Genomic DNA, 23,521 nt, shown 5'->3' with positions numbered 1-23,521 from the left:
ATCCAACTGAGCGCTGAGCTCCTGTATGTACAAATAGATGTACTTGGTTATCAGTCTTGCTGAAGAAATTTGACCAGTCATAAAATAGATAGCTTAATAAGGAAATTCTCTATATTTATTCTATGTCACTTAAGAAAGATAACTTCAATTCAATTAACTACAAAAGAAGTACTCTATCTCAGAGAGGGATTAAAAGCTACTGTTTTATCCATAGTCTGTGACAGTATTAAATAACTTTTACTGGTTTCCAAACATTGGACTTGACTCATCTGTTGTTTATCATTTATTGTGCATGGAGAAGGAAAGATTAGTTGTTAGAGTTAAAAATAATACCAGCCATGTTGAATGTATATTCATTGAAGATTCTGATGTTCAAAGAGATTTAAGAAATAAAGATATATATGTCTTCCTATGTGTAAGGCTTTTGCTAAATATTTCTTTCAAGGCGCGAGTTTCGCTTGCTGTGGAGCTGAATGAACAAAATGTCGTTCAGGTGACTTTGGGCCAGTAGTTCCTCAACTTTAATATATGCGTGATTCAATTGGCAAGCTTATCAAAATGTGGATTTTAGGGCCCCTGCCAGAGAGAGGTGATTCAGAGTTTCTGGGAGTGTGTATGCCTGAGAATCTGAATTTAAACAGTTACCCTCCCCCCAAGGTGAATCTGATGCAAAGCATAATGCAACAGCACTTGAAGGAAAATTGCCGTAGATGATTCTAACTTTTACTCAAATATCTCACTGAGGGTGTGTGTGTGTGTGTGTGTGTGTGTGTGTGTGTACCAGATATATGCAGTAATGTGTTGGGTGCTTGGTAATAACATGTGTGAGTAAAATAAGTGTGCCAACATTAGCAGTTTGAAAGCCGTAAATAACATGCCTGCAACAGAAAGAACAGCACACAAATAAATACAAAGTGTGCTCCTACAAGAAGCTGCAAATCTACGCAAAAAAACGAATTAACTGGTGGGAAGATAAAAAAAGGTATGAAGTGTTCATTTCCTGTTACTGCTGTAAGGAATTACTGCAGACTTAGTGACTTAACCCAAATTTGTTTTCTTATCGTTCCAGAGGTTAGAAAGTCCAAATGAGTCTTATGGGACTAAAATCAAAATGTTAGCAGAGCTGATTATTCTGGAGGTTCTAGAGGATGATGTTGTTCTTGCCTTTCCAGCTTCTAGAATGGTATTCCATATATTCTGGGGGTCATGGCATTCTCAGCTTTCTCTCGGTTTCTGCCATCCTCTTGCATTCTCCTTTTCTTTAGTCAAAGCTCTCTCTGCCTCCCCCTTACAGGGACATTGGTGATTACATTTAGGGCCCACCCAAATAATCCAGAATGATCTTCTCATCTCAGGGTATTTGATTGAATCACAACTGTGAAGTCCCTTTAGGTAACATTCACAGGTTATAAGGATTGGGACGTGGTGTCCTGGGGGCTATTGTTCAGCTTACCACGTATCTATTAGAAACATGTGATAGCCACCTGAATATGGCAAAGTGGTATCCTTTCTTTGAAGTGTCTGTAAGTAAGTGGAACTTGTAAGCTCCATAGTGAACTAGTAAATACTGTGCTTAGTATATAAATGTGAAGTGATTTACAAGAAGAGACTATACAGGTTGCCACAGTGCTAATTTCCTTGCCTGAAGGAAAATGTAGTTGGAAGGTGTAATCAATCTATTATAACAGCATTTTAGTGCTGGAACGGACAAGGACCTTCAAAGTTTATTGCTATTTTATGGGAGTCAGAAACATGCTGTTAGTCCCTACTGGGTGAATGGCACTGTATCAGACACAGTAAGGTGAAAGGAGAGATCGAAAAGATGGACACAATACTTAAAACTTCTCCTGTTAAGGGGCGCCTGAGGGGTTCAGTCGGTTAAGCGTCTGACTTCAGCTCAGGTCATGATCTCATGGTTTGTGGGTTCGGGACCCGCATCAGGCTCTGTGCTGACAGCTAGCTCAGAGCCTGGAGACTGTTTCAGATTCTGTGTCTCCCTCTCTCTCTGAACCTCCCCTACTCATGCTCTCTCTCTCTTTCTCTCTCTCTCAGAAATAAATAAAATATTAAAAAAGTAAAAAAAAAAAGACTTCTCCTGAGAGATGGGACAAACACTTCAAATATAGAGTCTATGACGCTATAGAATAAAGGCCACTAGTCCAAAAGGAACCCCGTATATGTAGCAGACCTGTCTCAGAATCCTTAGGAAAACTCTGTGAAGGTAGAGGGAGGAAAATACAAGCAGAGACCGGACATCAGAGCAACTTTGTCAGTGACCGTATTCTGCAGTTTCCTTATTGATACTGTTTGATACCAAGTGGAATGGAGTATAAGGCTGCTCTCTGGCCTCTTTAAAGATGTTTTAGTCGTTGTTTTCAGAATATCTATCCTGTGGCTCTGTGGCATGGATTCCATGGTGAGACTCCCAGAGAGGCTCTAATATTTGTGTCTGTAGCATGTTTTGTTCAAATGGTACATTTTGAAGTAGTTGTGGTTTTGCTATCAGCATGTACTTCATTCTTCATACAGTACTGGGATTTACTACCTATCCATCCCCAATTCTAAATTCTGTTCCTTCCCAGAATGAGTTCTTTGACTATGGTGATAGAGGCTGTCTATTAGGTTGTTCTTGCTGTAAAAGCTACAGAACAAATTTTTCACCTGTAATATGATTTTCTACTCACTAGTCTTCCTTTCTCAACACGTCTTAAGTTCCATTGGCTAAATAATCTCCCTTTGTCTTTTCCAGTCATGTTACTCTGCCAAAGATGCTCTCAGTTTCTCAGAGCCACAACCAAAACTCTTCACCTGAGATGTCCAGGCTTCACATGCCTGTCCCCTGGGCCCACACTGCCTGGCCTAGCCAGCCAGCTCCTGCCCTCGGCTCCTCTGGGCTTCCTCTTTATGTTTTGGCATATGCATCTGAGCACTGGTTCCTTGCTTCTGTCAGAATTTTGTGTGTATTTATTTCCCTTTTGCTTTAAAAAAAAAGTTAGCTTCTGAATTGTAAATAAAGCTAATACTCTTGGGCTTTTAGTTTCTTGTTTACAACATCCTTTCCTCTTTGTATCAATATATTCGTCTTCTACATAGTGCTGAAAACACCTGCTCCTTTCTCTCTGGCTTGTTCTGGTTTACTGATTTATATGGAGCACCCCCAAATCAAATTATATTCACATAGGTGAATTAATTCAGCTTTATTGACTGAGAATTTAGTGACAACAGCAGCGTTGTTTTTGCAGTTAGTAAAGAAAGAGACTGAGTTTTCATGTAGGCAGAAGGAAAAGTGAACTTATTACTGTTACGATAGTGATATTTTAAAGCCATGCAATAATCACTGTGTCTTCCAAAGTTCCTAACGTACTCCTGCAGCGCAAAATTTTCTCAGGGAAGGACACTGGAAAACCAGAAGGTTTGTTTGACTTTAATGCACTAAATTATAAATGTCTAATCAGAGAAAATGTTACTCAATTCTTTATTGAACAGGTATACCACTATTGTGAATATATTCTTTTCTTTTTTCTTCCTCTTCTTTGCTGTTTGGTGTAACTACATACTGTTTCGCATAATTATATATCAGCTACTACAATTCACTTTTAACTCAACAAATAATTAAAACAATCTAGAAGAAAGGCTTATACACAGAGAGATTTAGTCTCATTGTCCTTTAAAGTGACTCAATGACTATAAAAAACCTCTTCAAATTTTTCATCTATAAAATCAGAAAGTATTGCTAACTCCATGGTTATTCTACAGATATTTTGTGAAGATAAATGTGAAAATATATGAATTATTTAAAATTATTAGAAGAATGTCTCCAGGATTATTTAGTGTATGATTTTAAAACATTTCTGACAATTGCATGTGTTTGTTTACATTTTTTTGCATTATATTGCAACTATAAATGTATTTTTACCTTCCCTTTGAAACTTTAATACAATGAAAGATGGATGTTACATGTGAAGATTTGAATAATTGCTTGCTTTCCTGTACTTCCCTGTTGCTTTGTCCATGTTCTGATCAGCCACCATCTCTGTGGAGAGGACTTTTCTGAAGAGCCAGTGTAAATTAGATCTATTTTATTATTCTCAACCATAAGACTTTGTTGCTGTATTTCTCTACTGGACTGCAAGCTCTTTGAAAAAAGAGATCGTGTCTCTTTTGCTTACCTTTGGACACTCAGCATGTGAACAGTGGTTTGACTGTTAATAGATGCTCATTAAATATTAACTGAATAAATAAATGTCCCAGTGATTAAATCCTTAATCAGTCTTTGATGTTCCTATTGTAAATTTCACAGCTATCAGAGACACAGTCAGTTTAAATTTATCCAAAGTTCCCTTCTACTGTGACTCCTTTCCAAAGGATATTCTATCCCGATGATGGCAAATACCTGACACCAGTACCACTTCTCCTATCCTTAAGAGCACAGATGGCATTTCACAGATCATGGCACTTTTTCCTGCTAGGTGCAGATGTGGTCTCAGGATTTGTCCCTGTGTGTCCTCTAAGCAGCCACTCTCAGTTGTCAGGATAGTTTAAACAAAATTGCCATTCCTATTTTTGTGACAAAGGAATTTGAGATAACTGCCTTTAGCATTTTTCCCCTTCAATGATTAAAATACCTAAAATCCTATAAAAGGATGGAACAAATATACTTTAAATATAGTGAGTCCATGAAACTCCAAAGTCAAGGCCAGTGGGTCCAACAGACACCACCCTTGGAACACCTATTTTGGGCATTAAAATGTTCTAAGGCATCAAAAATATGTAACTCCTGTATCTTAGATCATTGCTGTGATATATTATTACATGGGTGGTACCATAAGAATATTTTACTTTTTGAAAAAATATTTTATTTATTTTTGAGAGAGAGATAGAGACAGCATGAGCAGGGGAGGGTCAGAAAGAGAGGGAGACACAGAATCTGAAACAGGCTCCAGGTTCTCAGCTGGCTGTCAGCACAGAGCCCGACACGAGGCTCAGCCCACGAACTGTGAGATCATAACCTGAGCCGAAGTCGGATGCTTAACCGACTAAGCCACCCAGGTGCCCCCATAAGAATATTTTTCAAAAGCCAACCTCTTCTATTCCATATTGATTGTTAAAGTTATTTCTGTCTAATCAGTACCAAGCTCATGGACAGTTAATGGGAAAAAACAAGGAACACTCAAGAGTAAAAGATGTTAGCTGAGAAGTTGGGATGCATGTATTTCTATTAGAAGTGAAAAATACAGAGGAGTAAAGTCCTGTGAAGATTAAATAAAATTTTCATTATTTTATCCTCAATAAGGGGACTAGATGAGAAGAACTGAGATATTCCAATTTCTCAGCATAATATTTATAGGCACTGATAAACTATTACCTTCAGATGGAACTTTGAGCTAAGACCTAGAAAAGTTAACTGACATTTGCAAGTTGCCAGAGTAGTTAGGGAGAATGCTGTGTCTCACATTCTTTTGTATTCCTAGTGTAGTGTCCTTTCCATTGGAGTAAATGGGCAGTTTGGTTTATACTGGTTGTTGGATGAAGCTATGAGAGGGAGAGATAAACCCTAGGAAGCAATTTACAGTTTTAGAGCTGAGCTCTTATCCTGGAATGTCAGAAAATGCAAATAAGCAGGTGTAATAAAATTATATTTCATTGCTTTTGAGTGGTAACTATATTTATGAACTTAGTTTCTATGTTATGATTAAGTAGAACTTTGTTACTCTAGAAGAAGAAAACAACTGTGATTTTTTTGCACTATAAAATGAATTATTGTACAGCAAACTCCTGACAACCACACAAGAATTATCCAGTTGGTGAAATATTTTTTTAATGTTTATTTATTTTTGAGAGAGAGAGAGAGAGAGACAAAGCACAAGTGGGAGAGAAGCAGAGAAAGAGGGAGACACAGAATCTGAAGCAGAGCCCAATGTGGGGCTCAAACTCCCGAACCATGAGATCATAACCTGAGCCTAAGTTGGCTGCTTAACCGACTGAGTCACCAGGTACTCCAGTTGGTGAACTATTTTGAACTAGTCCCTATTATCCTTCAAATGGATCTCATTTGTTCCAACAGAGCACTGGTATGAGATGGGTACAGACAAAGTAAATGATTGTTCTTATGTGAGAATGTGACTAGATTAACTTGGTAACTAAAGGACTTATTAGATAGAATGTTAGTGCTAGTTGAATAAATCCATCTATTTCTCTGCATACCTTCTACCATCTCTCCAATCCAAACCATAATCACCTTTTACTAGGACTTCTATAATAGTCTAACTCATATCCTATCCTTATATTTGTTCCTATTCCCTTGCAATCCATCATCTATACTGTAGTGATGGAATCTGTTTTTTTCTTTATGTTTCAGTGAAACTTTTCCTTGCCTTAATATATTTTTTTGTCTTTTTCTGCTTTTGAAATGAACTCTCAATTACAAAATATCAAAGCAGCCTCAAAAATGCCAGCTATTGGCACACTATGGAGAAGTCCACAAGTAAGGACAGATAGCAGCTGTACGTGGCAAGAGGTGGGAAGTGATTAAAGCAGTGGTTGCAAATGTTCACAGGAAGCTAAAACTGTCCAACAGGTTGTGCCCATATGTTAGCACAGGTTAGAGTAGTCACTACCTGAGTATGTGGACTCAGTGTGTTTGGATTCAGATTGTACAAGGCAATACAATTTCTTCCAGTTAAGAGTTCTTGGCTTGCATCAACCATAGGTTGGCTGGAGGGCACTGGATTATTAATCCCCATCACCTATTTAGCCCATCCCCCAACTAACCTCCCCTCTGGTAACCATCAGTCTGTTCTCTGTAGTAAGAGTCTGTTTCTTGGTTTGCCCTCCCCTCTTTCTCTCTCTTTTTTTCCCTTTGCTTATTCATTTTGTTTCTTAAAACTACATAAGAGTGAAATCATACGGTATTTGTCTTTCTCTGATTTATTTCACTTAGCATTATACTCTCTAGTTCTATCCATGTCATTGAAAATGGCAAAATTTCATTCTTTTTGATGGCTAATATTCTATTATATACATTTGATATATATAATAACTATATATCTATATCTATGTTGTAGATAATGCTATAAACATCAGGATACATGTATCCCTTGAACTAGTATTTTTGGATTCTTTGGGTAAATACCTAGTAGTGCAATTGCTGGATAGTTGGATAGTTCTATATTTAACTTTTTGAGGAAAACATAGTGTTTTCTAGAGTGGCTGCATTAGTTTGCATTCCCACCAACATTGTAAAAGGGTTACCCTTTCTCCACAACTTTGCCAACACCTATTATGTCTTGTGTTGTTGGTTTTAGCCATTCTGACAGGTGTGAGGTGATATCTCATTGTAGTTTGTATTTGTATTTCCCTGGTGATGAGTGATACTGAGCATCTTTCATGTGTCTGTTAACCATCTGCATGTCTTCTTTGGAAAAATGTCTGTGTCTTCTGCCTATTTTTAAATTGGATTATTCATTTTTGGATATTGTGTTTTATAAGTTCTTTACATATATTGGATACTAACCTTTTATCAAATCTGTCATATATGTCATTTGTGCATATCTTCTCCCATTCCATCAGTTGCCTTTTAGTTTTGTCGATTGTTTCCTTCTTTGTGCAGAAGCTTTTTATTTTGATGAAATTCCAGTAGTTTATTTTTGCTTTTATTTCCCTTGCATCCAGAGTGCAGATGTCCAGTGGACAGCTGGATCAATGAGTCTGGAATTATGGAATTACAGGTTAGGACTGTAGCATCTAAATGATATTTATAACCATGAGATTAGTGTTGCCATCAAGATATTGAACATAAACAAAAAAATGAAGATGTCTGTGGATTAACACTTTAACTTTCCAAAATTAAGTAATGAGAGGGATAAGGATGAGGCAGAATCAGTGAGGAGGCTGAGAAGGAGTGTTAACAAGATAGAAGGAAAAGTAAGATGGAAGCCAAGGGAAGAAAATGGTTCAAGGAAGGGAAACGATTGTGTCAAATGCTGCTGATAGGTTTAGCATGTTGAAGACTAGAATCTGACTGTTGAATCTGGCATTCTGAAGCTATTAGTGGTCTCAATGAGAACACATTTTGTATATAGTGGGGATGAATACTGTTGGTATATGGTGGAGATTAAAGCTTTATTGCAGTACATTCAAGAAAGATTAGAAGCAGGCAGCATAACTAGGTAACCACCCTACTTACAGTTATTATCTCAGTACTGTTTTCATTCTCAAAAGTGTTCTAGCTTGGATGTTAACTTACATGTTCATACTAACTATATGGAAAACGTTTTCAATGGATATTGCTGGAAACCATAGCTGCAGAAACTATGCTCAATAAAGATTTTTGTTTGAAAACGTGGTAAATGATACAAAGTATTTGCTAATGAAAATGACCCAGTATGGAGGAGTAAATTGGTGATATTGGAGTAAAGAGAAGTTCAGGCATGATGCTTTGGAAAAGGCAAGAATGTGGGCTGGGGGGTGGTGCTGGGTCTTGTGTTTGAGGTTAGTCAGTTAATCATTTGCAATGGGGGGAGTCAGGGTACACTGTCCCATTGCTTACATTATATTTCTATGTGGATTTGTCTGCACATATTATAGACCTCTTAAGAGTAGTATAAACTCTTAAGAGTGTAAATGTCTTGTTCATTTTGTGATAAGAATTTTTATTATTCTATTCCTTAGTACAATACCTGGCACACAGCAGGTGTGCAATAAATGTTTGAATGAGCAAATGTAGTCACTGTGCTCAGCCTGTGTATGTTTTATCTTCTCACTTAGATTGGATTATTTCCATCAAGTCTTGACAACCAAATTGATTTAATTGTGTTTCTCTTGTCTGGATCTACAGATAGCTTGACTAACTGGTAGAGTTGATTGACAGGAATGCCTGTATTTCTACCCAAATCAGTGATGCTTCGTAGGAGTAAAATCAGTGACCTTTTTCTGCATCAGTTTGCAGTGGTCCTGGTTATGGTTTCAACATGAATTAATATTTACTTCACCTTGACCTTCTTAAAGCTATCTATTCTTCCTCAGAATACATTTGTTATTTTAGTTTTCCATTCATATGGCATTTATATTACCTGTTGTTATTCTCTAGCCTACCCAATACATGGGAAGATCTTTGAGGATGGGTATTACATCTTCATTGCTTTTTTTTCCTCAAAATGCTTTGTACCATCTCTGGTTAGAAAACATGTCTTCTTCATCACTAAGTTAAAAATCCGTTGTCGAGACCCTGGTGCAAGATAGGTGCCAAATAAATATTTACGGATTGAATGACTACAGGAATGAATGATTACTGTCTGTGGTGGATGTTGATTATGCACAGACCAGATCTCCTTTCCTTTTTGATGTGTGTATCCCCCCCTCTTCATTGCTCTGCTCCTGACAGTTGACACATAAAATCTTTTCTGAAGGACTATCTTTGGACCTAGGTGCTCCAAGAGTAAGTCCTTGGGATTTTATGCCTTCTCCTTAATAACCAGTATCCAATGACAGGTATAAGACTATGGAGTTCTAGCTATCATGCCTCAATGCAGTGCAAACTTCCAAGTGCAATTTATACTCTAGAGCCCCCTGTGGGATCAGGCTGAACCCAGGGCTTTACCTCAAATTGCACACGCCTTTGCTCACCTTATTAGCCTCCCTTGTCTCACTTGCCTTGTTCTTTTACAGGTTTCTGCTAAGAATGCTTCCTTAGTAAATTACTTGTATGCTCCCTCTTTCCTTAGGGTTTGCTTCTTGGGAACTTTATGTAAGACAGTGCATGTTTACAATCAGTTGATGTCAGGGTCAGGGAATCATATTCACTATCTCTTTAATAAGAGTCTTAAGCTCTGCTGCTGTAGCCAGTTCTTCCTGAGAGTTTTTGGCTTTATACTACTGCCAACCTAAACTGTAGGTGACTGTGAACTAAGTTTGATATTTGATTTGGTTATTGGTTAAGAAGTAGTTTCACTATTTCAGTAAATAACTGTCACTGAATTCAGTAAATATCTTACTGAATTACGTCTTTCTAACATCAAGTCAGGATGCATTTTTTTTTAACTTTCTACTCTTTTGGTTTATATACATCTGTTGTCTTCTTAAGTGAGGATAACAGAGTTAATTGTAAAATCAATTTTTATATGATCGAGTACAGCTTTCTTTTGTCTTCCTGTTGACTATACATATCCATTTCCACATACGCAGTAAATCATTTATTTTCCTTTTTCTTTAGTAATTTGAAAAGAACACAAACTCCTTTATCTATAAAATGGGATTGGAAGTAATGTTTTAGAACTCAAAAGCACTTTGGTCGACACCTTCGTTTTATAAGTGAGAACACTTGAGGCCGAAAGAGGTTAAGTAATTTGTTCAATATCACCCAACTTGCTTAGTGGCAGAACGGGACTAACACCCAACTCTCAGGCTGCTGTGTTCTCTACTGCTCCACAAAAATGCACATTTCTTATTCACAGAATTGATAAGAGGATTAGGGGACACATCTGTGAAAAATAGATTTAGCCTTTGGAAAGAAAGATGCTGGATGGCTTTATGAAATCTTTATGAAAACTAATCTCATTTTAACCTTTTCTGTACAATTGTTAGTTTTGTTCAGTTTTATGTTATTTGCCTCAGGCTTCTTTTTGGCCAAGGACTAGATAATATACAATGCTTGATTTAAAAATCAATATTAAGTATCCGAATTGTGTTAGAAATATGGAACACTTCAGCTGGTTTTGAAGCTGGGAGCAGTTGCAGACAGCCTTCCAGAATGGCAATTATTTATGTACATGAAAAATTTGCTATTCCTACTTTGCATATTGGGAATAAGGACAGTTGCTTCAAAAGAAAAGAAGGAAGCATAAATTATATTTTGTTCAGCCTGGTAATACTTCCAAAGCTTGATGCAGTGTGTCTTTAACAAACCATGAATTTTCTTTCCTGCGGAGCCACCGTATCCTGCCTACTTACAGCATAGTCAAGGAACCATTATACTAATCCACCATACCTTCATATCTCTAGCAAGCACATGTAAGTGATAACTTGAATATTTATTTTGATGCAAGGTGTATAAATCTTCTCTATATCATCTTGTAAAGTGAGGAAATTGTAACTTGCTCAACTTGGTTGCTTTAATTGTTCAAGTTTGGTTCTTTCAGCTGCAGCATGCTTTGATATATGAATAAGAATGCAATTTAATTTTTGTAGCATTCAGAGTGATTTGTGCAGATTCATATATGCAGGGAAGATAGAATTTGAATACCAAAGGCTAATGTAACTTTTATATATTTTTTTAATTAGGTGCGATTATATGCAAGACCTGATGCTATCAGAAGAGGATCTGGGGACTATGCTCTCCATATAACAAAGAGACTAATAGAATTTTATGAAGACTACTTTAAAGTCCCCTATTCCTTGCCAAAACTAGGTAAGTATTTTTGTGGTTATTTTATTGGAAGGGATCCTTGAAGGTGGAAATTTTTCTTCATGCATTTATTTGAGATGTAAAAATTCCAAGAGTTATATTTTTAGAGAAGATGAGCATGAGAAAACTAATTGCTTCTGAAGAGGTAAAATAAAACCTAATGTTTCTTAGGTCTTGCCAAGAAGTCCTCGTAGGAATTAAGAAAGACATTATGTAAGTTTAGTTTTCCAAAAGATAACCCACGTAGCTATAATTCTTTGAATATGCGCTGTGGAGGGGTGCTTGCCAGCATCTCATTTAATCCTCACAGCTACTAGCTGGGTAGGTACTGATAGAACATGTTCTATCTGAGGGACTTGACATCCAGGGGATGTTTCTTTCATCCAGGCAGCCAATAAGTGGAAGAGCTGGGATTTCAAGTTAAGTCTTGATGACTCCCAGAACTCTTCAATATTTTATGAGACACTCATTGATTATTTTCTCTTTCCTAGTTCTCAGCTATTGGTCCTCAATGTATTAATTATCCCTCACATTATTTTTGTCCAGTCATATGTCAGTACAGGTATAGTAAGTAGAATAAAAACAAAAGAGAAAAGAAACTGTATAATGAAGATAGCATTCAGCACAAGTATTCTTATTTCCTTTTACAAAGACAATATGTTCAATGATTATTTTTTGAATGAACAAATGAGTGAATTTTGTTACCCAAATTCGAATGAAGCTACTGCTTTTTCGGGGGAGTGAACTGTGACTTTCCAGGAAGTTAGAAAGGGTATGTATACCCATTAGAAATGCTGTAGTTATTTTTCCTTCTCAGAAAACCTGTTTTGAAATGTTACATCATAGCAGTATTTTGTCCCCCAAACCCTTGCCCATTTTATTTTCCTTCTCAAGAACATTTCGATCTGCATCCACATAAAAGTGATTGCTCATTGGTAAAAATAAAGTGCTTACCTGATCAAAAGTGTTAGCATTTGAACCACAGGTTCCTCTTTCTGGAGAACTGGGTCTATTTTATTAAAGTACCTGCCTGCTGTGTAGCTTTATTGGTCTTACAATGAGTAGTTTAGAAAGTAGATGGAATAGTTGATTTGGTGTGGCATACAATTTTAAGGAATGATATTACAAAATTCTGAAGTCTTTCTGAAAGATGTGCTCTTAGAATCCATAAGATTTTATTTCAAATTTCTAAACAAAATTTTATTTCAAACAGGATCTATATTTAGTTTTGTTTTTCTTTCCTTCTTTCCTTTTCCCCTCCTCTATATCAACTTCCTTATTAGAATCTGTTACACTCACATCTCCCTCTAGGCACCCAAGGCAGGAAGGACTATCTGACCTTATTTGCATGGGAGGTGACACTTTCCTCTACTCCAGGTAAAACCGGCTGGGAACTTCCCAGCTTGACCCTAATGTAAAATTCACAAGTGCTTATGTTGCAAGTTCCGCAAGAGAAATAAAATGTGGATCTTTGTCCCCTTCAGACCAGTAATTAGTAGAAGAACTCAATTTATAACTTCAGGGGGTTCCATGTAACTGTCAGCTTGCAGCAGGAAGCATTTCTGTTCCTCTCTTTCACTCACAATTGAACCATGCAGGCTTTCATCTGGTAGAAAAGGGCTTTGTTCACTGTTACTATTACTTATTAAACTCCTTATGGTGTATATAATTGAATGATTTGACTTACCCCAGCACACTCCTCTTTATGTATGTAGGGGAGTTACCATAGCCCATGGCACTTTATAAAATTCCTTTCAAAGTTCTATTTATTTTATATATCTATAGATATTTAGATCTGTGTATTAATGGATTTATACAGATGCTTTCTAAAAACTCCCTATATAAAATTTCTAAGCACGGAAGCATTTTGATAAATCCTTAGTTTCCATTATATATAATGATTAAATAAATTCTATGGAAACCAACTCAGTCTTTGTTAATGGTGCATCTGAATGTGTCCTAGATATCAGCTGCATCTGCCTTGGCTCTTCAGATCTACCAAAGATGCTTTTCTCTCTCCCTCCCCACTTCTTTCTTTCCTTCCATTCTTTTGTCCTTCCTTCTTTCCCTCCCTCCTTTCTTCCTTTCCTTATTTATTTAACAAACACTTTTTGAGTGCTTCCTATACACACTTTTCTGTGGGGATACAGCAGTGAATAAAGAAGGCAAAAATTCCTTTTCTCCTGGGGCTTACATCCTATTGGGTAAAGACAGACATTAAAACAATTATTAACACATGTAGCATATCAGGTGGAGATAAATGCCATTAAAAATAATGCTAGAATTGAGGGAAAAGAAGAGTAGGGGGAAGATGAGGCATGGGAAGGGGGCTGAAATTTGAAAATGAGTGAATACAGAAGGCTTTGTTTGGAATGTGACTTTTGAGCAAAGACCTTAAGGGAGTAAAGGAACAAGCCAAATGGGTATTGGGGTACAAGGATATAGGCATAGAGGCAGAGGAAACAAAGTTCCCAGACCTTGAGAGGGGAGCTTGGTGGTATATTTCAGGAATAGTCAAGAGGTAAGTATGACTGAAACAGAGTAAATGGGTGTGAAATAGGAAATGAAGTCAAGGAAGGATTTATGGATGTGGAACAGATGTATAGCCAGCAGGTCATGGTAAGGACTCTGGCTTTTTCTTTTCTTTTCTTTTCTTTTTTCTTTTGTTTTCTGGGTGAGATGGAAATGTATTAGTCAGTTTTGAGCAGAAGTATTACATAATCTGGGTTCTGCTGTAAACGTGTGAGCTGTGCACCTAGTTTGAAAATACACTGTAGGGTGGGATGCCTGGGTAGTGCAGTTGGTTAAGCATCTGACTTTTGATTTCAGTTCCGGCCATGGTCTCATGGTTTCTGAGATCAGGCCTCGAATCATGGTGTGCTGACAGTGCAGAGCCAGCTAAGGATTCTCTCTCCATCTCGAAATAAATAAATAAATAAATAAATTAAAAAAAAAGAAAATACACTGTAGGGCCAATGTTCTTAATCAGGGATTGATTGAGGCACTTGGCAATATCTGGAGACATTTTGTTTGTCACAACTCAAGGTGGGTGGTGGTGGAGTGTGTGCTACTGGTGTTTAGTGGGTAGTACTGCTAAACATCCTATTGTGCACACAACAGCCTCCACAATGATACTAGCTCCAAATGTCAATAGTGCTGAAGCTGAGACCCTGATGAGTGGGAAAGGGTGGAGCATGAAAAACAGTTAAGAGGCTCCAGAAAATTTCAGGAAAAATATGATGATAGCTTGGACTAAGACGTTAACCATGAGGTAGTTGGAAGTGGTTCCATCCTGGATATATATTGAAAACAGAAACAAAAATATTTGCAGATGAATAAAATGTGGGATGTGTGAGAGAGGTACCAAGACAGCTCCAAGGTTTTTTTGGGCCCAAGATTGAGCAGGATGGAATTGCGTTTTACAATTGTGGAGGGGGATGATTTTTGAGACTGATATGTCTATTAAACATTTAGGTGGCACCTTGATGTCTTGAAAGGAATTCAGATAGGCAGTTGAATTTATAAATATGAAGTTTGGGTGAGTAATCTGGCTACAGATATCTATTTGCCAGCATATGATATAGACAGTGATGAGGCTGGATGGGCTCACCACAAATATGAGAGCAAATAGAAAAGAGAATAAGAACAAGGTGGGAGTGATAGAGTGTTGATCACAGATTGGCACTTCTGAAAATTCCCAGTGGGAAAGGTTCTGGAAATAGAGGGAAAGGGAGAAATATTTGTTGTCTATCTAACACTGCTCACCTCTAGATAAAAGCTGTTTCTGTGAACTGGTAGCTCCTTACCTTGCAGATCTGTCCCTGTCTCAAACCATGTCAACAGAGACATGTAACTTGCCTCTCTTTGATTTGCGTTAGAAAATAAAAAATCAAAACAAGTAAGAAAACTCTCCTCCAGTTAACCTCTCAGTACTTTAGCTTTGGAGGTGATGTGTGCATGTGTGTGCCAGGGTGTTACAGTGCAAAAAACAAAATGAAATGCAACAAACCCCTAGGGTATAATATTGGACCTTTCCTTAAAAGTCACTTTGCTGTTCTGTCATAAACCCTGTGATATCTTCTCCCTACCCAAGTTATTTTTCATATCTAGTGATGAATAGTTTCACTTTCTCCACTGTGGCATCATCTCACACTAGCTCCTCTCTAAGGCTTTGAGTTTCCACTCCAAGTAGTTTATCAGAATGGTTCCCTAAGAGGAATTCTGATGCTTATTGTTAGGACAGTAATTTATTCTCCTTGTTGCACAAAGATATTCCTTTAACATTTTAAGACCACATAGCCAGCCAGTGTACATTGTATGCTGATTTGTTTTTAAAATCTCTACATTAGATAATGAAAATTTAATTGTATGAAGTTTGTAGAGATTTCCTCTTTCTTGGTATTAGGTTGTAATGAGAGGTTACAATACAGGAAGCCTTGCTATAACTGTGTGTCCTATTTTCCCTAAAACTCTCAGAGGCATAGAGGAGATTTACTTTACAACAAAGTTTTTGTAGACATATAAAGAATTAAGTTATCTGTCCTCTAACCTCAAGAACTTGACCACAGCTACAAAACCAAATGGATATGTATTTATAAAATATTGGCCACTCTTAAGGACTTTGTACATTCTAACCCATTTAATCTTTTTCACAGCCTTTTGAGATAGTACCTGTTATTTTCTTTTTCCAGGTAAGGAAATTTAGGCACTAAGTGACTAAGTAATGTATTCAGTTCACACAGCAGGAATTAGTGGATTTATAATTCAAACCCAGGTTGTCTGTCTCCAGAATCTTGAGATTCTGCTGAAACAGTTTCCAGAAATGTTGCCGATTCAGAGAATTAAATATAGGTCACCTTAATAAACTAGATAATCTGATTGCTAGAGGAATAATGTAATAGATATTTTTGTTAATTTCCTATTGATATTATAAGTAATATATGATCCATGTAGAAAATTTGGAGACTTAAAAACTTAAAGAAGTACATGTTTTATAACTAGTATTTTCATCAACTAGAAAATCAATTTGAATATTTCATCATTTTCTTTTATTTTAATTCCATTCTAGTCAACATAGTGTTATGTTAGTTTCTGATGTACAGTGTAGTAATTCTGCACTTTCACACATAACTCAGTGCTCATCACTTCAGGTGCATTCATTCCCATCTTTTATTTCACCCATCCCCCCACTCTGTATTTTAATATTTTAAATATTTTTTCATCATAGCTGCTTTATAAGTTAATTAGGTGGCAGATAAAGTGTCTCAGATTTGTATTACAGTATTTTGTTATTCATCCTATTTATATTTCAATTAATTATGGCAGATGGTTTTTAGTTTCCTTTTGCTGCTACTTTGTAATTTGTAAATCAATAACTTTTGTAAGGGAGTTTGTTTGATTGCTTCTTTTCAGTACACTGTGCTTTTATGAAGAATTCATTACCTGCTGTGATTGTAGAAGGAGCCACAGGTATTTTGTAACAAGAATTTCTGGCCTCAAGGATATTGTGGTTTTGTTGAGGAGAGAATACAATATTTACGGAAATTAATGGATTAGAGACTCACACAATACAGAATATAATCAAACACCAAAATTTTGTAGGACAAAAATATAGTACCATGTTAAGTTAAGAATGTGGGATCATTGCACAATGCTGTAGAAATGAAATGCGCATAAAAAGAAGCTTTATATTTACTTGAAACCTGAAAAAAGAAACACATTTAGTTGGAGGTAGAAAAGAAGGGTGAGATGTCGTTTTGAGAACTGTGTAGTAGGGAAAGCCCATGGATACCATGGGCTTTATGTATTGTGTTGATAGAGTCTATTTTTTTCTATAATGAGATAAGTTATGGGAAAACTTACAGGATAAATTGTCCTATTGAAGTTCATGAATAGAAGAAGCTAGCTTGAATAGTTTTCTTTAAGTTGTGGATATATTTATTGTTTCTAACTTGAAATGATAATTATATAATACTATTTCCATCTTAGTTTTGCATCTAATACTTGAGTTATTATTTGAGACTTCATTTTTTTAAAGTATGACTTTTTTTTCTAACCTTGCTTTTGGTTAGGTAGACACTGAATACTATACATGTGTCTTGTCGATTCAAGTAATACTGCTTTAAAAATAAAATCTCTGGAGTCTCTTTATAAAATCTGGTCTAATTATGTATAATGTCAGTTTATTCTCAAGATGCTTTTTTCAACCAGAATTCCTAAAAATATTTGATGTTATACTGGATCTATTTAATTATATGTTTCCTGGTGGAAACTAATATAAGGCTCTCTCTGTGGAGTAACGTTCTAGTACATTGTTAAGGGAGCAGATGAGGCAGTACTTTGCCTTCTGGTTTACCAGGTAGTATAGAGAAATTAGTTTCCTCCAATGACTATCCTTGACCCCCTTTTTAGAATCAAATAATATAGTCTCTCCCTATTTTATAAAGCTAATTTATTTCTGAAAAACTCTTCATATGGTGATCTGTTCATAAACCAAAAGGGCAGTTATCATTTCTTTCAATATTCCTAATCCCCACTCTGATAACTATGTGTAGTAAAACAACACCAAACCCTATTAAAATGGACACAGTTACTTCAATATATTACAGTTATTTTAACACAATTTAACAAGCATTTTCCCCTTCATTAATTATTCCATAATATGGCCACTTAATTGTTCTTGTTAAGCTATTTTGCAGCTATTAGACACTATATACTTCCAAAACTGTACTAACAAATAAAACATGTATAGATACTCAATGTTTATGATATTTAATCACCAGTGCAAAAAAAGAGAGAAATAAACAGAACAGTAAAGAAGAAAGAAATCAATGAAAACAATGCATTTTAGTGGGAATGATGCATGAGATTATTACTGCTGTAAACTAGCAAACCACAGTCTGCTGAGTGGAGAATTTAATACAACACAAACTAACTATAGAGCTGAATTAACTAATTAATTCAACAAGCATTTATTGAGTAGTTACTATGTACATTGTAGTCAGCAACGACAATAAATGCTTTCTTCCACTAGAACCTTAAAATCTAGTTGAGGAGATGTTTTTTATTATTTTGCTAGCTTGTTCGGTGTTCAGTTTGTGTATGACCCTCCTATTTCTTTTTCTTTCCCAGTTTTTTGTAATGCCTTTATTTTTTATTTTGAGATACAGAGACAGAGAGCGAGTGGACAAGGGGCAGAGAGAGAGAAGGAGACACAGAATCTGAAGCAGGCTCCAGGCTCTGAGCTGTCAGCACAGAGCCTGATGTGGGGCTCGAACCCACGGACTGTGAGATCATGACCTGAGCCGAAGTTGGACGCTTAACCGACTGAGCCACCCAGGCACCCCGGTTTTAAGAATTTCAAACCTTCACAACTTTGGATTTATTCCTAAGTACATTCTCACTGATTTAATCAGGGGTTGTGAAAGATTGCTTATCCTGAAAATAGATGCAATTATAGAAAGTGCTTAATTTGATCAGGGCATATTTATAAAGAGACCTCTAGGGCATTGTTGTATACTCTCTGACAGAGGTATTGGCTCTCAAAACTTGGTCATTAAGTTAGGAAATAACTCCTTCCAATGTTTTCATAGGTAGTCATTGCCCATGCCTTATGCCGTATACTCTGCATTCTTTTCTGTTGGTATGGGTCAGGTGGCAATGGACTCATACCAGCATTGGAAACCTCCTCCTTTGTGCATCCTCCCTCAGCAGCTCCAGGACATCATTTCAGCAGTCTTCCCTTCTCGCTCCTGAATCTTCAACTTTCTCTATTGGATCTTTCCCCATCAGCATTAAACCTATGGTGCTATTTCTCTCAACTTTTTCCACCCACACACCCTCACTCCAGCTACTACACCATTCTTTCTTTCCTTTTACTGAGCTGCTTGAAAATGGTTTCCATCTATAATGACTCTGATTTCTCTCTTTCCCCCCATCTTGGATGCCCTCTCCTTCAGGCTTTTGCCCTCAACACTGTACTAAACCTGGTCCCATCAGATTCAAAATGCCTCCACATTGCTAAATCCAATGGCTAGTTCTCAGTTCTCCTCTTCAGCTGTCAGCAGTATCTGACAGTTGTTCTCTCCAACATCTTGAAACACATTTTTCTCTTGTCTTTTAGGATAACACATTTTCCTGGTTTTTTGTGGGTTTTTTGTTTGTTTGTTTTTACCAACTAACTGACCATTCTTTCCACATCTGTTTTTTCCCTCTAGTCCCCTTTCCAGCGGAATCATATTGGAATATCTCCTGACTCAGATTTTGGACCTTTTCTCTTTGCTATCTATGTTGCTGATGACTTCATCCAGCCTCATAGCTTTAAATACTACCTGTTGATGCCAATGATTTCCAAATTTACAGGTCCAGCCCGGTTATCTTCTCCACTCCAAATTTCATCATTCTACTGACTATCTGACATTTACGTTTGGATACCTAATGAGTATCTCAACTTAATATGTTCACATTGGAGCTGCAAATTTTATACCATTATCATGTTCCTTTCATCATCTTTCGTAACTTAGGAAAGGGGAATTTTATTCCTTCAAAAGTTGGTTAAGTAAAGGGGTGCCTGGGTGGCTCAGTCGATTAAGCACCCAGCTTTGGCTCAGGTTACGATCTCATGGTTGGTGGGTTTGAGCCCCACATCCGGCTCTGTGCTGACAGCTGGCTCAGAGCCTGGAGCCTGTTTTTGATTCTGTGTCTCCCTTTTTCTCTGACCCTCCCCTGCTCACACTGTCTCTCTCTCTCTCAGAAATAAAAAACATTAAAAAAAAATAAAGCAAGTATATGGCACTACGCAAAAAAAAAAAAAAGTTGGTTAGGTAAAAAAAGATTGGAATTATAATCTTTTTCTCTCATGTTACGTGCCCAAACCATCAATGGATGGTTTTCTGGTTCCATATTCTACACGTATTCAGAATCTGATCACTTCTCACCATGCCCACAGCTACTCTCATTCCAGCCACCATGCTTTCTTGCCTGGGTCACGTGGTGTGAGAACATGACATATTTGAATTTACTGGGTTCTTATGAAGGATATTGGGCTTGTCTGATGCTGTTGCTGTCTTACTCAAATATTCCAAGGGCTTCCCATTAATTATAGAGTAGAATCCAGGACTTTTGCTTTGTCCTGCAAGACCTGTGAGGATCAAGCCCATTGCTCCTACTCTGACCTCATCTCCCACTTCTCTCCTGCTCATTCTCTCTCTGTCAGCTACAGTGGCTTCCTTGCTGTTTCTCCAACATACCAAGCATGCACCAACCTTAGACCTTTGCACTCATTCCTTCCTAAGTCTCGAATAGTTTCCCTTCAGATACATACATGGCCAAAATACGACCTTTTCCAGTGAGGTCTTCTTTGACCTCTATTTAAAATGCAGCCTTGCTGATTATTTCCTATCTCTCTTCCCTAATTTACTTTTCTCCAAACCACTTTTTATTATTTCCCTTGGCATGTATTTACATCTTATTTGTAACCTGTCTCCAAGTATCCCCACCACTGCCCCAAATGTAAGCTCTATGAAAGCAGACGTTTTTGTCTGTTTGTTCATTGCTCCATTCTCTCTGGCTAGAAAAGTGTGTGGCCCAGGGTAGGCACTTAATAAATTTTTGTTGAGTAAATAAGTAATCTCTAAATTTCTTTCTGCATTAACAATTTTCACCACTTTGGAGAGGGAGAGAAGGCAAAGCTTTGGCTGCTTTGTGAATCAAATAAAATATGTAACTTATTTTTTAGTAGAATAAACAAAGAAATAATGGTCATATACCTTATACACTTCTAAAGAAATTATTTTTTGTAAATTTAAGTGGAAAGGGTAAAAGGTGAATTAACTAAAGCTGCAGCTACTTCTCATTAAGGATTCATGTAAAGGAAGTTGTTAGTGAAAAATGTGTGAGTTGATAATCTAGAAGAAGTTTTGAACTTTTGGTTTATTATCATGGCAATCTTAGAGGGAAGGAGGCTATTAAGCTATACTTTGCACTTGGAAGGATTCTGCAATCTAAAAATGAAATAACTAGTTGCCTATCAACTGTTTTCCCTCTTGTTATTCACTGAGATGAAAACAACATTTATTCATGAATTTGACAACATTGTTGCCTATGTACTATATATTAGACACTGTTTTATTATGTACTGAAGAATCAGGAGTTAGCAAGAGATAGCAATCCCTATCCTCATTGGGCTTATATTTTAGTAAAGGAGAGAGGTAAACAATAGATAAATATGTTTAATATTTATTATAAAACATTTATAAATATGATAGATAAAATAGATAGATAGATAGATAGATAGATAGATAGATAGATAGAAAAAAATAAATAGATAAATAAAAATGATAACTGCTAGGTGCACCTTGGTGGCTCACTTGGTTAAGCATGGGACTTCAGCTGAGGTCATGATCTCACAGTTCGTGAGTTTGAGCCCTGCATCAGGCTGTCTGCTGTCAGCACAGAGTCCACTTCAGATCTCCTGTGCCCCTCTCTCTGCCCCTCCCCTGTTCACTTTCTCTTTCTCCCTCACTCTCTCTCTCTCTCTTTCTCAAAAATAAATTAAAAAATCATTTAAAAAAAGTAATAACTGCTATAGGGAAAATAAGGCAGAGAAGAAAGTGTCAAATGTTGGTGGGTTGTAGTTTTAAAGAGTAGATGGTCAGGGAATGCCTTGCTGAAATGGGGTTACTTGATTTAAAATCTGAAAGAGTGAGGATATCCTGAGAAGGGTGTCTGACTTGTTGAAGAAATAGCAAGGAGGGGCTCCTGGGTGGTTGGTTAAGCATCTGACTCTTGATTTCAGCTCAGGTCATGATTTCACAGTTCTTGAGTTTGAGACCTGTGTTGTTCTCCATGCTGACAACATGGGGCCTGCTTGGGATTCATGCCTTCTCTCTCTCTCTCCTCTCTCTTTCTCTCTCTGCCCCTTCCCCACTTACACCTGTGTGTGTGCGTACGCTCTCTTCTTCCCTCCCCCCCCCCAATAAATCAATAAACTTAAAAAGAATGGCAAGGAGACCAGTGTTCCTGGAGCAAAGTGAGTGAGACCGAGGGTGGGGGTAGATGAAGTCCACGAGGAAATGGGGCCAGGTTGTGAAGGAACTTGTTGGTTGGCCATTGAAAGATATGTGCTTTTGGGGTGCCTGGGTGGCTTAGTCGGTTAAGCGACCGACTTTCGCTTAGGTCATGATCTCGCGGTTCGTGGGTTCGGGCCCCGCGTTGGGCTGTGTGCTGACTGCCAGCTCAGAGCCTGGAGCCTGTTTCAGTCTGTGACTCCCTCTCTCTCTGACCCTCCCCTGGTCACGCTGTCTCTCTCTCTCTCTCCTAGAAATAAATAAAACATTAAAAAAAAAAAAAAAGAAAGATCTGTGCTTTTATTCTGAACAGAGACATTGCTTTAGTCTGCTCAGGCTGCCATAACAAAACCCATAGACTAGTTGGTTGAAACAACCCAAATTTATTTTCTCACAGTTCTGGAGGCTGGAAATCTGAGACCAGGTTTCCTGTACAGTCAAGTTCTCATGAGAACTCTCTTCCTTGCTTGCAGATGGGCACCTTCTTGCTGTGTTGACACACAGCAGAGAACTGACAAGTTCCTCATGTTTCTTCTATTAAAGGGCACTGGCCTATCATGAAAGCCCCACTCTCGTGACCTCAGCTAAATATATTTATCTTCCTTCCAGAGGCCTCATCTCCAAATACCATCACATGGGGAGTTAAGGCTTCCACATACGAATTTGGAGGGAATACAGTTCAGTCCATAGCAGGCATGATCTGGCATGGCTTACATTTTTAAGGGACCACATTGTCTGCCCTATGTAGAATGTTGGAGGAAGGGCGGGGGACAAGTCCAAAGCAGGGAGAAGCTACTGCATTATTCTGAGAAATAATGTTGGATTGGACCAGAGTGGTGACACTGGAGATGGAGAGAAGTGGGCAGATTTGGAAGTATTTTCAAAGGAGGTTCAACAGGATTTGCTACATTACAATAGGACTTCAAATGAGTGTTTGATGTCAGTTCCTCTCAACTAGAGTTTAGAAGATTATGACAAGCTTGAAAAACTGTGAGTCTTCCTTTTTTCCCCCCTGTGGCTTACTTTTCTATGTAGCTACAGTGAAAAGGAACAA

General features: G+C 37.4%; 1 protein-coding gene across 1 annotated transcript in view; it reads left to right on the top strand.

Annotated features, from left to right (window-relative positions):
* Positions 1–11,404, top strand: part of LOC120226943 (thyrotropin-releasing hormone-degrading ectoenzyme-like) — a gene marked incomplete at its 3' end in the record, with an annotated part of 110,300 nt that extends 98,896 nt beyond the window's left edge. Inside the window, exon 3 of the mRNA XM_039225114.1 lies at positions 11,278–11,404. Within this exon, the coding sequence (XP_039081045.1) occupies positions 11,278–11,404 (127 nt within the window). The remainder of the gene's footprint in view (positions 1–11,277) is intronic.
* Between the last annotated feature and the right edge of the window lie 12,117 nt (positions 11,405–23,521).

This window comes from Hyaena hyaena, unplaced genomic scaffold (genome assembly GCF_003009895.1).
Source record: "Hyaena hyaena isolate Hyena2069 unplaced genomic scaffold, ASM300989v1 scaffold_1913, whole genome shotgun sequence".
In the NCBI taxonomy this organism is placed as follows: domain Eukaryota; kingdom Metazoa; phylum Chordata; class Mammalia; order Carnivora; family Hyaenidae; genus Hyaena; species Hyaena hyaena.
The sequence above is the reverse complement of the archived record's forward strand: the minus strand, read 5'-3'. Positions and strand labels throughout refer to the sequence as shown.